At 46.8% G+C, this 16,501-nt stretch overlaps 1 protein-coding gene across 1 annotated transcript in view; it reads right to left on the bottom strand.

Moving 5' to 3' along the window:
- Window positions 1-15,476, bottom strand: part of LOC115208564 (guanine nucleotide-binding protein subunit alpha-13-like) — a 39,075-nt gene extending 23,599 nt beyond the window's left edge. The window contains exon 1 of the mRNA XM_029776727.1: window positions 15,129-15,476. Coding sequence (XP_029632587.1) covers window positions 15,129-15,411 — 283 coding nt within the window. The 5' untranslated portion in view covers window positions 15,412-15,476. The remainder of the gene's footprint in view (window positions 1-15,128) is intronic.
- Between the last annotated feature and the right edge of the window lie 1,025 nt (window positions 15,477-16,501).

Here is a 16,501-nt window from a genome sequence, read left to right as displayed (position 1 = left end):
GAGGAATTCTGGTACCCTTGAGGACAGTAATACAAACACCACAGTAGTCCTCCAGACAGAGCTAAGACGTGTTTATATAAAACACACAGAGAGCAGGGCTGTGTCCCAAACAGTACCCTATTCCCTAGATACAGCACTACTTTTGACCAGAAACCGATGGAAATTCACTTAATAGGGAATAGGGTGCCATTTGGGAGTGACTTTAGGGGTGTAATGGGTTCCACTGTTTCTCTGGTATATAAAACAGGGCTGTTGGTCCTCCTGAAACACACAGCCAGCTCACCCCTACACTGGTGACGTTATGGCTTAACCCGGGGCGGCAGGTAGCCTCGTGGTCAGAGGGGCGGCAGGTAGCCTCGTGGTCAGAGGGGCGGCAGGTAGCCTCGTGGTCAGAGGGGCGGCAGGTAGCCTCGTGGTCAGAGGGGCGGCAGGTAGCCTCGTGGTCAGAGGGGCGGCAGGTAGCCTCGTGGTCAGAGGGGCGGCAGGTAGCCTCGTGGTCAGAGGGGTGGCAGGTAGCCTAGTGGTCAGAGGGGTGGCAGGTAGCCTCGTGGTCAGAGGGGCGGCAGGTAGCCTCGTGGTCAGAGGGGTGGCAGGTAGCCTAGTGGTCAGAGGGGTGGCAGGTAGCCTCGTGGTCAGAGGGGCGGCAGGTAGCCTAGTGGTCAGAGGGGAGGCAGGTAGCCTAGTGGTCAGAGGGCGGCAGGTAGCCTAGTGGTCAGAGGGGCGGCAGGTAGCCTAGTGGTCAGAGGGGCGGCAGGTAGCCTAGTGGTCAGAGGGGCGGCAGGTAGCCTAGTGGTCAGAGGGGAGGCAGGTAGCCTAGTGGTCAGAGGGGCGGCAGGTAGCCTCATGGTCAGAGGGGCGGCAGGTAGCCTCGTGGTCAGAGGGGCGGCAGGTAGCCTCGTGGTCAGAGGGGCGGCAGGTAGCCTCGTGGTCAGAGGGGCGGCAGGTAGCCTCGTGGTCAGAGGGGCGGCAGGTAGCCTCGTGGTCAGAGGGGTGGCAGGTAGCCTAGTGGTCAGAGGGGTGGCAGGTAGCCTCGTGGTCAGAGGGGCGGCAGGTAGCCTAGTGGTCAGAGGGGAGGCAGGTAGCCTAGTGGTCAGAGGGCGGCAGGTAGCCTAGTGGTCAGAGGGGCGGCAGGTAGCCTAGTGGTCAGAGGGGCGGCAGGTAGCCTAGTGGTCAGAGGGGCGGCAGGTAGCCTAGTGGTCAGAGGGGAGGCAGGTAGCCTAGTGGTCAGAGGGGCGGCAGGTAGCCTCATGGTCAGAGGGGCGGCAGGTAGCCTCGTGGTCAGAGGGGCGGCAGGTAGCCTAGTGGTCAGAGGGGCGGCAGGTAGCCTAGTGGTCAGAGGGGAGGCAGGTAGCCTAGTGGTCAGAGGGGTGGCAGGTAGCCTAGTGGTCAGAGGGGCGGCAGGTAGCCTAGTGGTCAGAGGGGTGGCAGGTAGCCTCGTGGTCAGAGGGGTGGCAGATAGCCTAGTGGTCAGAGGGGTGGCAGGTAGCCTAGTGGTCAGAGGGGCGGCAGGTAGCCTAGTGGTCAGAGCAGCAGGTAGCCTAGTGGTCAGAGGAGCAGCAGGTAGCCTAGTGGTCAGAGCAGCAGGTAGCCTAGTGGTCAGAGGGGTGGCAGGTAGCCTAGTGGTCAGAGCAGCAGGTAGCCTCGTGGTTAGAGGCAGGTAGCCTAGTGGTCAGAGCGTTGGGCCAGTAACCAAAAGGTTGATGGATTGAATCCCCGAGCTGACAAGGTAAAGATCTGTCGTTCTGCCCCTGAACAAGGTAGTTAATCCACTGTTCCCTGGTAGGCCGTCATTGTAAATAAGAAATTGTTCTTAACTTGCCTAGTTATATAAAAGGTTAAAAGGTAAATTTAAAACCAGCTACTGTACTGTTGTTGACATGGGTTGGTCCACGTGAAGTCTGCAGGGATGTTTCAGTGTCTGGTGACCAGAGTGTGTGCGTGACACCAACTGCTGGTGATGGAGGTGGTGTGTGTGACTGAGTGTCTGTGTGGTTCCTGTGGTGAGAGGTGGGGCCCTCCTCCCCTTCCTTTCTCCTCTCTGTCAAACACACACATCCTGAGACAGACAGCTCTGACAGTCTATCCTTAGCTGAGCCCAGGGACCGAGGTCGACTACCCTCCTTGGATAGCCTTGGCCTCAGCCCCTCCCTCTGGTTATACCACTCTCCAGTAAGGAGTCATATATACACAGGGTCCTGGTCTAAAGTAGTGCACTATACAGGGAATAGGGTGTCATTGGGCCCTGGTCCAAAGTAGTGCACTATAAAGAGAATAGGGTGTCATTTGGGATGAACGACAAGCACAGTACAGGGACACTACTACTACAGCCATAGAGGTTTTAATATTGTGTTAACTTCTTCGGGCTAGGGGGCAGTATTCGGAAGTTTGGATGAATGAGGTGCCCAAAGTAAACTGCCTGTTTCTCAGGCCCAGAAGCTAGGATATGCATATAATTTGTAGTATTGGATAGAAAACACTAAAGTTTCCAAATCTGTTAAAATAATGTCTGTGAGTATAACAGAACTGATATGGCAGGCGAAAACCCAAGGACAATCCATCCAGAATATTTTTTTTTTCTTCCCTCCAGCTCACCTCTGATTACAATGGCTGTCTATGGGAATATAAAAGGAAGTCCTCCCAGATTGCAGTTCCTAGGGCTTCCACTAGATGTCAACAGTCTTTAGAATGAGTTTCAGGCTTGTTTTTTGAGAAATGAGCAAGAATTTGTAGTTTTTCTAAGTGGCTCCCATTTTGGCTGTAGTGTTTGTAGCGCGTTCCGGTGAGTGCGTGTACTTCGTTATTTATCTCCGTAATGGTCTCCGGTATTCTCCGTCTTAAAATGTATCATTTATTTACATAATAGGGTACCGGAGGATTGATTAGGAACGTTGTTTGACTTGTTTAGAAGAAGTTTATTGGTAACTTACGGGATTCATTTTGTATGCATTTTGAACGAGGGAAACCGGTGGATTACTGAGTCAAGCGCGCCATTGAAACTTACTTTTTGGGGATATAAAGAAGGACTTTATCGAACAAAAGGAACATTTGTTATGTAGCTGGGACCCTTGTGCTTGCAACCAGATGAAGATCTTCAAAGGTAAGCGATTTATTTTAACACTATTTATGACTTTCGTGACGCATCTGCTTGGTTGGAAAATGTATGTAATGCTTTTGTGCGCGGGGCGCTGTCCTCAGATAATTGCATGGTGTGCTTTCGCCGTAAAGCCTTTTTGAAATCTGACAACGCAGCTGGATTAACAAGAAGTTAAGCTTTTAAATGTACGACACTTGTATTTTCATAAATGTTTAATATTAAGATTTGTCATTTGAATTTGGCGCTCTGCAATTTCACCGGATGTTGGCCAGGTGGGACGGTAGCGTCCCAATGATCCGTAGTATAATTAGACTGGCTGCCCAGCTACAGACCACCGATAAGGAGAAGTATAATTAGACTGGCTGCCCAGCTACAGACCACTGATAAGGAGTAGTATAATTAGACTGGCTGCCAGCTACAGACCAGTGATAAGGAGTAGTATAATTAGACTGGCTGCCAGCTACAGACCACTGATAAGGAGTAGTATAATTAGACTGGCTGCCAGCTACAGACCACTGATAAGGAGTAGTATAATTAGACTGGCTACCAGCTACAGACCACTGATAAGGAGTAGTATAATTAGACTGGCTGCCAGCTACAGACCAGTATTTCCATACCATGACATAACAGACCAACAAATAGTTATAAGCAGAAGCAGCATATTTGCAGGAGGAAATGCTTTTGGCTGGCTCATTCATTTGTAAAGTGAGGATGGGGCGGCAGGTAGCCTAGTGGTTAGAGCATTGTCCCAGTAATCAAGAGGGTTGCTGGATCGAATCCCCGAGCTGACAAGGTAAAAATCTGTCATTCAGCCACCGGACAAGGCAGTTAACCCACTGTTCCCCGGTAGGCCGTCATTGTAAATAGAATTTATTCCTAACCGACTTGCCTAGTTAAATAAAAAGGTTTAAACATTTTCTTTTTTAAATAAAACAATTATGACTTTTTGCCACAACCTAATAAACCCCCCCCCAGATATTGACTACCAGGTAGAATGTATAGTACTGCATGAGGACACTATGGAGATTTAGACTCGCGCTATACCTCTCTCTCACTAAACAGGGCTGTTTTCCTGGTGCTCTCCCTCTCTCTCTCCCACTAAACAGGGCTGTTTCCAGGTGCTCTCTCTCTCTCTCTCTCTCTCTCTCAACAGGGCTGTTTTCCTGGTGCTCTCGCTCTCTCTCTCACTAAACAGGGCTGTTTTCCAGGTGCTCTCTCTCCCTCTCTCACTAAACAGGGCTGTTTTCCAGGTGCTCTCTCTCCCTCTCTCACTAAACAGGGCTGTTTTCCAGGTGCTCTCTCTCTCAACAGGGCTGTTTTCCAGGTGCTCTCTCTCTCAACAGGGCTGTTTTCCTGGTGCTCTCTCTCAACAGGGCTGTTTTCCTGGTGCTCTCTCTCAACAGGGCTGTTTTCCTGGTGCTCTCTCTCAACAGGGCTGTTTTCCTGGTGCTCTCTCTCAACAGGGCTGTTTTCCTGGTGCTCTCTCTCAACAGGGCTGTTTTCCTGGTGCTCTCTCTCTCTCCCACTAAACAGGGCTGTTTTCCAGGTGCTCCCTCTCTCAACAGGGCTGTTTTCCTGGTGCTCCCTCTCTCAACAGGGCTGTTTTCCTGGTGCTCTCTCTCTCCCCCACTAAACAGGGCTGTTTTCCAGGTGGTCTCTCTCTCTCTCTCTCAACAGGGCTGTTTTCCTGGTGCTCTCGCTCTCTCTCTCACTAAACAGGGCTGTTTCCAGGTGCTCTCTCTCCCGCTCTCTCACTAAACAGGGCTGTTTTCCAGGTGCTCTCTCTCTCCCTCTCCCACTAAACAGGGCTGTTTTCCTGGTGCTCTCTCTCACTAAACAGGGCTGTTTTCCAGGTGCTCTCTCTCTCAACAGGGCTGTTTTCCAGGTGCTCTCTCTCTCAACAGGGCTGTTTTCCTGGTGCTCTCTCTCTCAACAGGGCTGTTTTCCTGGTGCTCTCTCTCAACAGGGCTGTTATCCTGGTGCTCTCTCTCAACAGGGCTGTTTTCCTGGTGCTCTCTCTCAACAGGGCTGTTTTCCTGGTGCTCTCTCTCAACAGGGCTGTTTTCCTGGTGCTCTCTCTCAACAGGGCTGTTTTCCTGGTGCTCTCTCTCAACAGGGCTGTTTTCCTGGTGCTCTCTCTCAACAGGGCTGTTTTCCTGGTGCTCTCTCTCAACAGGGCTGTTTTCCTGGTGCTCTCTCTCTCTCTCACTAAACAGGGCTGTTTTCCTGGTGCTCTCTCTCTCTCCCACTAAACAGGGCTGTTTTCCAGGTGCTCTCTCTCTCTCAACAGGGCTGTTTTCCTGGTGCTCTCTCTCCCTCTCTCACTAAACAGGGCTGTTGTCCTGGTGCTCTCTCTCCCACTAAACAGAGCTGTTTTCCTGGTGCTCTCTCTCTCCCACTAAACAGGGCTGTTTTCCTGGTGCTCTCTCTCTCCCTCTCCCACTAAACAGGGCTGTTTTCCTGGTGCTCTCCCTCTCCCACTAAACAGGGCTGTTTTCCTGGTGCTCTCTCTCTCTCTCTCTCTCTCTCTCTCACTCACTAAACAGGGCTGTTTTCCTGGTGAGCTCTCTCTCCCACTAAACAGGGCTGTTTTCCTGGTGCTCTCTCTCTCCCTCCCACTAAACAGGGCTGTTTTCCTGGTGCTCTCTCTCTCTCAACAGGGCTGTTTTCCTGGTGCTCTCTCTCTCCCTCCCACTAAACAGGGCTGTTTTCCTGGTGCTCTCTCTCTCTCTCGCTCTCTCTTTCTCTCTCTCAACAGGGCTGTTTTCCTGGTGCTCTCTCTCTCCCTCCCACTAAACAGGGCTGTTTTCCAGGTGCTCTCTCTCTCCCTCCCACTAAACAGGGCTGTTTTCCAGGTGCTCTCTCTCTCTCTCTCACTAAACAGGGCTGTTTTCCAGGTGCTCTCTCTCTTTCTTCCACTAAACAGGGCTGTTTTCCTGGTGCTCTCTCTCCCTCTCAACAGGGCTGTTTTCCAGGTGCTCTCTCTCGCTCTCACTAAACAGGGCTGTTTTCCTGGTGCTCTCTCTCTCCCACTAAACAGGGCTGTTTTCCTGGTGCTCTCTCTCTCCCACTAAACAGGGCTGTTTTCCTGGTGCTCTCTCTCTCTCGCTCTCACTAAACAGGGCTGTTTTCCTGGTGCTCTCTCTCTCCCCCACTAAACAGGGCTGTTTTCCTGGTGCTCTCTCTCTCTCCCCCCCCCACTAAACAGGGCTGTTTTCCAGGTGCTCTCTCTCGCTCTCACTAAACAGGGCTGTTTTCCTGGTGCTCTCTCTCTCCCCCACTAAACAGGGCTGTTTTCCTGGTGCTCTCTCTCACTAAACAGGGCTGTTTTCCTGGTGCTCTCTCTCTCTCTTTCTCCCCCACTAAACAGGGCTGTTTTCCAGGTGCTCTCTCTCACTAAACAGGGCTGTTTTCCTGGTGCTCCCTCTCCCTCTCCCACTAAACAGGGCTGTTTTCCTGGTGCTCTCCCTCTCCCACTAAACAGGGCTGTTTTCCTGGTGCTCTCCCTCTCTCACTAAACAGGGCTGTTTCCCTGGTGCTCTCTCTCCCTCTCCCACTAAACAGGGCTGTTTTCCTGGTGCTCTCTCTCTCCCTCTCCCACTAAACAGGGCTGTTTTCCTGGTGCTCTCTCTCTCCCTCTCCCACTAACAGGGCTGTTTTCCTGGTGCTCTCTCTCTCCCTCTCCCACTAAACAGGGCTGTTTTCCTGGTGCTCTCTCTCTCCCTCTCCCACTAAACAGGGCTGTTTTCCTGGTGCTCTCTCTCTCCCTCTCCCACTAAACAGGGCTGTTTTCCTGGTGCTCTCTCTCTCCCTCTCCCACTAAACAGGGCTGTTTTCCTGGTGCTCTCTCTCTCCCTCTCCCACTAAACAGGGCTGTTTTCCTGGTGCTCTCTCTCTCCCTCTCCCACTAAACAGGGCTGTTTTCCTGGTGCTCTCTCTCTCCCTCTCCCACTAAACAGGGCTGTTTTCCTGGTGCTCTCTCTCTCCCTCTCCCACTAAACAGGGCTGTTTTCCAGGTGCGCTCTCTCTCTCTCACTAAACAGGGCTGTTTTCCTGGTGCTCTCTCTCTCTCCCACTAAACAGAGCTGTTTTCCTGGTGCTCTCTCACACACGGCCTGGGCTGTTGATGTAACAATGTAGGATAGGATCAATAGATCAATGGCAAAACATCCATCGCACGCATTAGGCCCCGATGCTAACAATCAATAGCCTACGTCCATAGAAACACATTAGCCACGATGCTAACGATCAATAGCCTACATCCATAGAAAAACAGCCACGATGCTAACGATCAATAGCCTACGTCCATAGAAACACATTAGCCACGATGCTAATGAGCCATCAAACATTAATGCATAAAAACACAGCTAAGGGTTTCGGAGGCCAGAACAGAGAGCCTCTCTGGGAGGAAGAGCACAGGGCTCACGGGTAATAACAGCTTCCTCCTTCCACAGTCTCATCACTGTTTACTTCCTTTCTCTGCAGAGATTCAACTGTCCTGTCTTTGAGAGCGAGCGCACACACACGCGCGCGCACACACACACACACACACACACACACACACACACACACACACACACACACACACACACACAAAGAGAGAGCGATAAAAGACAGGAGGAGCTACAGAGACAGAATGACGGGGACATTCGAGTTCCTTGATGACTAATTATTAAAGGGGATTATAAATGCACCAATCAAATAACTCTCTGGTGATCAATCAGTAAATGAAGGTCTGAAGAGACTTCCAATTGGTAAAAGATGAGCAGGTCTTTCAGACAACGTCAAACATTCAAAAGGCTTGTGTGTTGTTGATGATGGGAAGCCAGACAGGCTGGGGATTGACAGGATATTTATTACCAAGAAACATATTGTATCGGCGCCATAGTATCGCGATTCTATACGCATCACGACTCACCATGATACGATATGTACTGAGATTCTATACGCATCACGACTCACCATGATACGATATGTACTGAGATTCTATACGCATCACGACTCACCATGATACGATATGTACTGAGATTCTATACGCATCACGACTCACCATGATACGATATGTACTGAGATTCTATACGCATCACGACTCACCATGATACGATATGTACTGAGATTCTATACGCATCACGACTCACCATGATACGATATGTACTGAGATTCTATACGCATCACGACTCACCATAATACGGTATGTACTGAGATTCTATACGCATCACGACTCACCATAATACGATATGTACTGAGATTCTATACGCATCACGACTCACCATAATACGATATGTACTGAGATTCTATACGCATCACGACTCACCATAATACGATATGTACTGAGATTCTATACGCATCACGACTCACCATAATACGATATGTACTGAGATTCTATACGCATCACGACTCACCATAATACGATATGTACTGAGATTCTATACGCATCACGACTCACCATAATACGATATGTACTGAGATTCTATACGCATCACGACTCACCATAATACGATATGTACTGAGATTCTATACGCATCACGACTCACCATAATACGATATGTACTGAGATTCTATACGCATCACGACTCACCATAATACGATATGTACTGAGATTCTATACGCATCACGACTCACCATAATACGATATGTACTGAGATTCTATACGCATCACGACTCACCATAATACGATATGTACTGAGATTCTATACGCATCACGACTCACCATAATACGATATGTACTGAGATTCTATACGCATCACGACTCACCATAATACGATATGTACTGAGATTCTATACGCATCACGACTCACCATAATACGATATGTACTGAGATTCTATACGCATCACGACTCACCATAATACGATATGTACTGAGATTCTATACGCATCACGACTCACCATAATACGATATGTACTGAGATTCTATACGCATCACGACTCACCATGATACGATATGTACTGAGATTCTATACGCATCACGACTCACCATGATACGATATGTACTGAGATTCTATACGCATCACGACTCACCATAATACGATATGTACTGAGATTCTATACGCATCACGACTCACCATAATACGATATGTACTGAGATTCTATACGCATCACGACTCACCATAATACGATATGTACTGAGATTCTATACGCATCACGACTCACCATAATACGATATGTACTGAGATTCTATACGCATCACGACTCACCATAATACGATATGTACTGAGATTCTATACGCATCACGACTCACCATAATACGATATGTACTGAGATTCTATACGCATCACGACTCACCATAATACGATATGTATTGAGATTCTATACGCATCACGACTCACCATAATACGATATGTACTGAGATTCTATACGCATCACGACTCACCATAATACGATATGTACTGAGATTCTATACGCCGGTTTTAATGCATTTTTCGATGATCCGAACATACTGCTCACTAAATGTCTGCTGCAGAAGGATGAGAGAGAGATAATAAAAACGAGTTTGATCAGTCATGGAAATAAAAGTGCTGGAAACACATTGGATCACTATTTAAAAACAGAAGACGGAGGCCAAGCTATAGGAGAACTAATACTGAAGACAAGCGCTACCTAGTAGCTAACATTAGCTACCTAGCAACTAAAAGCATTTGAATCGATATATTGTCAAAAATAATAAAATTGGATACTCTAATGTATCCATTTTTCTCCCATCCCTGGAAGTCAGACAGTGTTCTCCCCAGATTCTGCTAGGTGGGGTACCTGAAACAGACACTACAGCTGACAACATGAAAACACTGAATAGACACTTAAGTTTAGGGTCTGAGGTTTCTTGGTAGACTGTGCCTAATGATTGAAGTAATGATGTTATTACACACAAAATATACCACACACACACACACACACACACACACACACACACACACGAAGTGATCACCTGAGCGGTTGACACTAAGGACAGGAGGTGTGGTGTACTGTTTCACATCAGTGGAATTCTGAGTATTTCCGTCGATGCAATCTCCAGTCATTGTTTTCAAATGACCTTTGACCTCTAGACAGCAGCTAACAAACACCACCGAGGCTCTTTCGTCACCGCCACATCCATACCAGAACAAGCCCTGACCCAGCAGAAACACTTGGCTGCAGGGGAAGTAATGGAGCATTGGCTCTGTGAGGTACACAGAGGGTTTCTCCTGGCTGGCACACAGCACAGTTATTCAATGTTGTGTAGAATGCCAACTGACATTGTTCTCTCTCTACACGACACAGAATGATGTACCAGTATGCTGTAAAGAAACAATCCCTTCCCAATGTTCCATAAAAGTCAGAATCACATTTCCTTTCTGGAGTCCCTTAGAGCCGAACAGGCACAGCTTCACACACACACACACACACACACACACACAGTCTCCTAGCGCAGTAGTCATTAAGAGGCTGCGGGAGGATAAACAGGATACAAACAACATGCATGGCTGAGACGAGGCAGCAGCCTCTGTGGATCAGAGGACAGTAGATCTCAGGAAAAGGGTTGGACTGAAAACCTACAGGACAGTAGATCTCCAGGAAGAGGGTTGGACTGAAAACCTACAGGACAGTAGATCTCCAGGAAGAGGGTTGGACTGAAAACCTACAGGACGGTAGATCTCCAGGAAAAACCCTCTGAAAACCTACAGGACAGTAGATCTCCAGGAAGAGGGTTGGACTGAAAACCTACAGGACAGTAGATCTCCAGGAAGAGGGTTGGGCAGCCCTGTCCTAGACTGAACAGGTGTTCATAGCACATATTCACAAAGCATCTCAGAGTAGGAGACAATACTGGTCTAGGATCAGTTCTGCCTATTAGATCAATGAATAACACAGGGGGTATCTGATCGTAGATCAGCACTGAGACTCAGAGGCTTTAAAATAAAGTTGTTCTAACATCTCTGTTTAATAACTGAAAGTGATGACTCACTGCTGGGAGAGTTCAGCCTAGATCTAACACCACCCTTCCATCCATCTATGACATCACAAGAGGAAGTGCAACACTCGAGGCCCCTGCTAGCTCCTCACGAGTCGGCTGGACCAAAATCTGCCAACGTCATTAATGCTACACAACACGTTGGCCCACATGGCACCCTATTCCCCATATAGTGCACTACTTCTGACCAGACCCCCTATGGGCCCAGGTCAAAAAGTAGTACACCATCTAGGGAACAGGGTGCCATGTCTAGACTTAGGCTATAGTATCCCGACATGCACTAGGCTGTTCTTCCAGAGAGACAAAGGGAGGGGAGATAGTATCACTTCTTAGGGATAAAATACAGTCCAGAAAAACAGGCCTGGCCTGTAGAATGTAAATAAGTAGAACAAGATTTAGGAGACAGGGACAGATCATTTATTTAGCTAAAACAAACACACACACACACACACCCCCCCTCAGGTCAGAACTGAAGACTTAAATGAGGGAGATTTAGAGATGGATTAAAGAATTTCAATCATAACATGATGAGCCATGGCCCTTTGTTTACAAATAGAAGACAGATGAGATAACGTCCTAAAAACAGGCCTTTCACCACCAGGTCTATAGGCTATATCTATATTTCCTGTCTGAGGGACGCTGACGATGAGAATAGAGCAGCGTCATCAGGGGCTTCGTCCCCAAATGGTGCACTACTTTGTACCAGGGTCCATAGGGCGCTGGTTAAAACGTTAGTACAGTGTATAGGGAGCCATTTGGGACGAACCTCAGGACTCACATCATTCATCTGTCATAGAAGACAATACACAGCGTTCCTCATGGGGATCCTGCCTGGGCTCAGCCAATCACCCACAGGTAGGACCTAACCTCCTGTCTGTCTGTTATATATCCCCCTCCTTCATGCATTTCACAGTAAGGATATGACATCATGGTGTGAGGCTGGGAACCCCCTGCACCCACCCACACAGACAGAGCTACTGGGGACATCCTCCATGTCTGATGAACAAATAACAGTAAAGTACCCATCTAAAAATAACAATGATTCAACATGGTCCTTTAATAGGAGTTGTAACAAACGGTGTGTGCACCTGTCAAGAAGACATTCATGGAACAGTTTAGTCTATGTATGACAGATCTAAGATAAATAGCTTCATTGTGATCAATGACTCACAAAGGAAAAGTTGTCAAAAAAAACAACACAATGACTATAATTGTATAGTTGACAATTAATTGATTTCCTCAGGACTGCTACACTAACAAACCAGTGTGTACCAGGAAACCTAAAGTAGTCTGCGTAATGAACAAAGTAGCCAACTAGGGGGGAAACCACCCAGAGTGCTTTCCCCCCCATAAAATATGTTTGTTTACATAACAGGAGTTATCTGACTGTAGTATTGCTGTACATCTCTGGTAATATCGTTGACTAGTGTGTGCAGGGCTGGGTTGTCACGACTACCAGACCTGGTATGACTATGCAAGTTGGAAGCAGAAACACCCCTCTCATGTTCTCTCTCTCTCTCTTCAGATTTTATACAGCTAGGCCTAATGCCTCAGTCTACCAAAACATGACTGAAATCCACCGGTGTTGAACTTTCAACTAAACACTCAACATTCGGGGGGCTTTGACAAGTAAAGTTTATTTACAGTAAAATAAGAAATAGCTAGCTAGTTAAGAAACAAAGTAGCCAATTGATCTAGCTAGCAAGTTTGACAGACTGTCTGGGTGAATACAAACAATTGGAATATGAGTGATCACATCTTATCGCTGCCTCAAAACAACATGGTTTCAAGTTGCCCTATAAAGGACGCAGTGCTTCCGCGCATGGGCGTCGTAGGTGGTTAAAATGCTGAAGCCCAAAAAAATAACTGCCACATTTTTAAGGGGACGTACTTTTAACGAAAATCCTGTTACTGAAGGTATATCAATAATACGTGATTCCTTGTCTGTCGGTCCCGATTGTATAATATGTGGATATCTGTATGGAAACTGTCTGAACCTAAGTTTTCTCCAAACCGGTGCCTATAATAACTCTGCTGTGATTGACAGTGGTAGGCTACGCAGAAACGCGTCTTGCATGTTGTCTACCACAGACGGGCCGTGGCAACCGACAAAGGTCTCATAGACTTCAATAACAGTAGGGCGGCGTGTGCCAAGACGGAAGTGGCAAGGTCCGTGGTGCTCGCTCACAGCTGGCTCAGCACCAGAAGATGAAATTAAACAAGTCTTGAGCGGCCGTAGCACATGGTTGACCAATGCACAGAGTTCATCTTGTCAACCAAACAAACAATGTTTTAATGACAATATTCAAGCTGACAACAACCGGGACCGCTCGTCTCTACACGGCTGCCAGATTTTCTCAAGGTTCAACTGCCATTTAGTGCTGCTCATGTGTAAACACCTTTATAGTGCAGGTTTGAAGAAACGTTCGGTTCCGAGGAGGCTTCTATCAGAGGAGGCTCATGGGAGGAGCTATAGGAGGACGGGCTCATTGCAATGGCTGGAATGGAATAAATGGAACGGTATCAAACATATGGAAACCACAGATTTGACTCAGTTCCATTCCAATGAGCCTGTCCTCCTATAGCTTCTCCCACCAGCCACTTCTGGTTTCTATAGCTACATATATTCACACATTATACACTGAACAGAAATATACATGCAACATGTAAAGTGCTGGTCCCATGTTTCATGAGCTGAAATAAAAGATCCCAGAAATGTTCCATACGCACAAAAAGCTTTTTTCTCTCAAATGTTGTGCAAAAATTTGTTTACACCCCTGTTAGTGAGCATTTCTTCTTTGCCAAGAATTGAATGTTAATTTCTCTACCATAAGCCGCCTCCGTAATTTAATTTTTTTGGGCAGTATGTCCAACCGGCCTCACAACCGCAGACCACATGCATGGCGTCGTGTGGGCGAGCGGTTTGCTGATGTCAGCGTTTTGAACAGAATGCCCCATGGTGGTGGGGCTATGGTATGGGCAGGCATAAGCTACCGGACAACGAACACAATTGCATTTTACAGGTGGCCATTTGAATGCACAGAGATACCGTGAGGTGTTCCTGAGGCCCATTTTTTTTAAGGTATCTGTGACCAACAGATGAATCTGTATTCCAGTCGTGAAATCCATAGATTAGGGCCTAATGAATTTATTTCAATTGACTGATGTTCTTCTATGAACTAACTCAGTAAAATATTGAATTGTTGCGTTTATATTTGTGTTCAGTATACACTCCGCACCAACGAACAAGGAGTTACTAATTACATATTTGCCTTCAGTAACCACCCTAAACATTTTGAACAGTTTATTATCCGTCTCCACATTTTAATCCCCTAGGATGCCCATCCTCGTATACGGCTAGGTTTCCATAACATGAAAAGTCAGATATATGGCATGACGTTTTCTAAAATATGTGCAATGATGGTTATGATATACTTTATCTAGTTATATCCGCTGTGATTAAAACAATTTTTAAGCTTTCTGATTTCCAAACTAGCTACCAAGTTATTTCACTATGACTTTTTAAAAACATTAATCTTGAACACACTCAAATAAGTTTATAAATAAGTTAACTACAGCAACAAAGCTAGCTAGCGCATTAGCTAGCCAAAGCTTACTGCTAGCTGGTAAACTGGCTGATAAAAACAGCTGATAAACTGCAATACTATTTTCCACCCCCTGAATAATACTGACATGGGACAAACAATACGCGTGATATCCGGAGATATACTTAGACAACTGAATCATGTTCAATGGGAAACCCCGCTCTGTCTGTGTGGCCTCATCTCTTCAAATCCCACTGTGCACAAACACTTTCAAATAACATGGGCGTTTCTTCTAGCTTTGTGTGTGTTAGCTAGCTAACTAGGCTAGCGAAGAAACAGATGTGAGTACGCCCGTCCTCTCAACATAGCTAGCTAGCAAGCATACCAAGCACAAGTTACGGCTACTGTTAGCATGCTAGCTAGCTGGCTGGCTACTTCCCACTCAGACACGAACTCTTGAACAGAGCAAATAAGTCAACAAAGGCCCCGAAAAACTCACCAGTGGCGTTGTATAAAGTACAACGAACAACCTAAAGTGCCTTACCTTTAATTACATTACTAAAAATCGTGGCCTTGAACTCTTCTTTGGCCCTTTGATCGAAGTCCTGACCATGGATGATGCGCATCTGCTTCAGGAAAGTGGACTTGCCGCTTTCTCCCGCTCCGAGTAGCAGAATCTTCACCAGCCGCTTCACGTACGTCTTATCCCGCGAAATACTTTTGTCTATTTCTTTAGATTTCCTTAATTGTTCTGCCTCGTTACTCGTGAGGAGACAGTTTGGAAAACATACAGATAAAACGGACCGGGACGGCAGGAAATCCGCCATCTTTGAAACAACTTCATCGATACAGTAGAGAGAGTTGGTTTGAGGCGAGCGACTAGTCTACTCGCGGACGGGGCGGGGCGCGATTACGATAACGTGTGTGTGTGTGTGAGCGCGCACAGGGCTAGCACAATGAGGGGGTTCGTTTATCTGGCCTGGTTACCGCGGTGTGTGGAGTTTAAACCGGGTGAAAAGTGATTGCATTCGTTTTGGAATCGGGCTGCCTCCCGGGCTTGGGCCAGGTAACCTGCTTTGGCCGACGACGGCGAAGTCGGCTGAAAACAAAAGTGAGGTATTCAAGCACGTGGAGTGATGAGTATGGTTCTGTAGTTTTACATGCACAAGTGATTGCTTTTGATAAAAAAACGATTTATCTGCCTTCCCAATGAAAACTAGTATGAATGAAAATTCTTACATTTATTTTATGCAAAAGAGATGTATGTTTTTGGACGATGCACCTAGCTGCCTTGTTGATAACTTGACCGAGCGGCGCAGATTGCTGTTTGATTTGAGAAGGCTGCTCCTCCCTCGCAGTTTTCCCGGTTCAACCCGGGCCAGTCTAATATAACTTTCTGTGTGAATAAACGTTTGGGCGGATGACAAAAGGTCTAAATTGCCCATATCCTCTGATTTTGTTTCACATTGAAGCCCACTCATTGCAATTTCTAGAGTAACTGAAATTCATTGTTTTAGGCCAGCCTATACGTTATTTATGGCTAGGGGTATTTCAATATAGAAATTTGTTCAAAAGGTAATTGCGAATAATAATTGATAACCCAACTGAAAAATCATACCTTTAATACAGTAACAAACCATAGCCTACACACATTGTGCCTCACTTAGAAAGATGAGTCGCCATCTTTGACAAACAGCAACAAAATAAACAGTCCGTGGTTGTATTTGATTAACGTGTTATTAAAAAGCATTAATTTCAACAAAGAAAGAAAGGCACGCAACAACAAGATTCACTCCGAACACTCTCGTCTACACTCAACCTCGCGGATGTGGTATCGTGGAGGTGAGATATATATTGGTTACAACATGACAACACATCAGAAGGGTGCACTGCATGCAGGTCGTCATAATTGAATAT

The sequence above is a fragment of the Salmo trutta genome, chromosome 1 (assembly GCF_901001165.1).
Source record: "Salmo trutta chromosome 1, fSalTru1.1, whole genome shotgun sequence".
Classification (NCBI taxonomy): domain Eukaryota; kingdom Metazoa; phylum Chordata; class Actinopteri; order Salmoniformes; family Salmonidae; genus Salmo; species Salmo trutta.
Note: the sequence above shows the minus strand (reverse complement) of the source record. Positions and strands in the feature narration are given on the sequence as shown.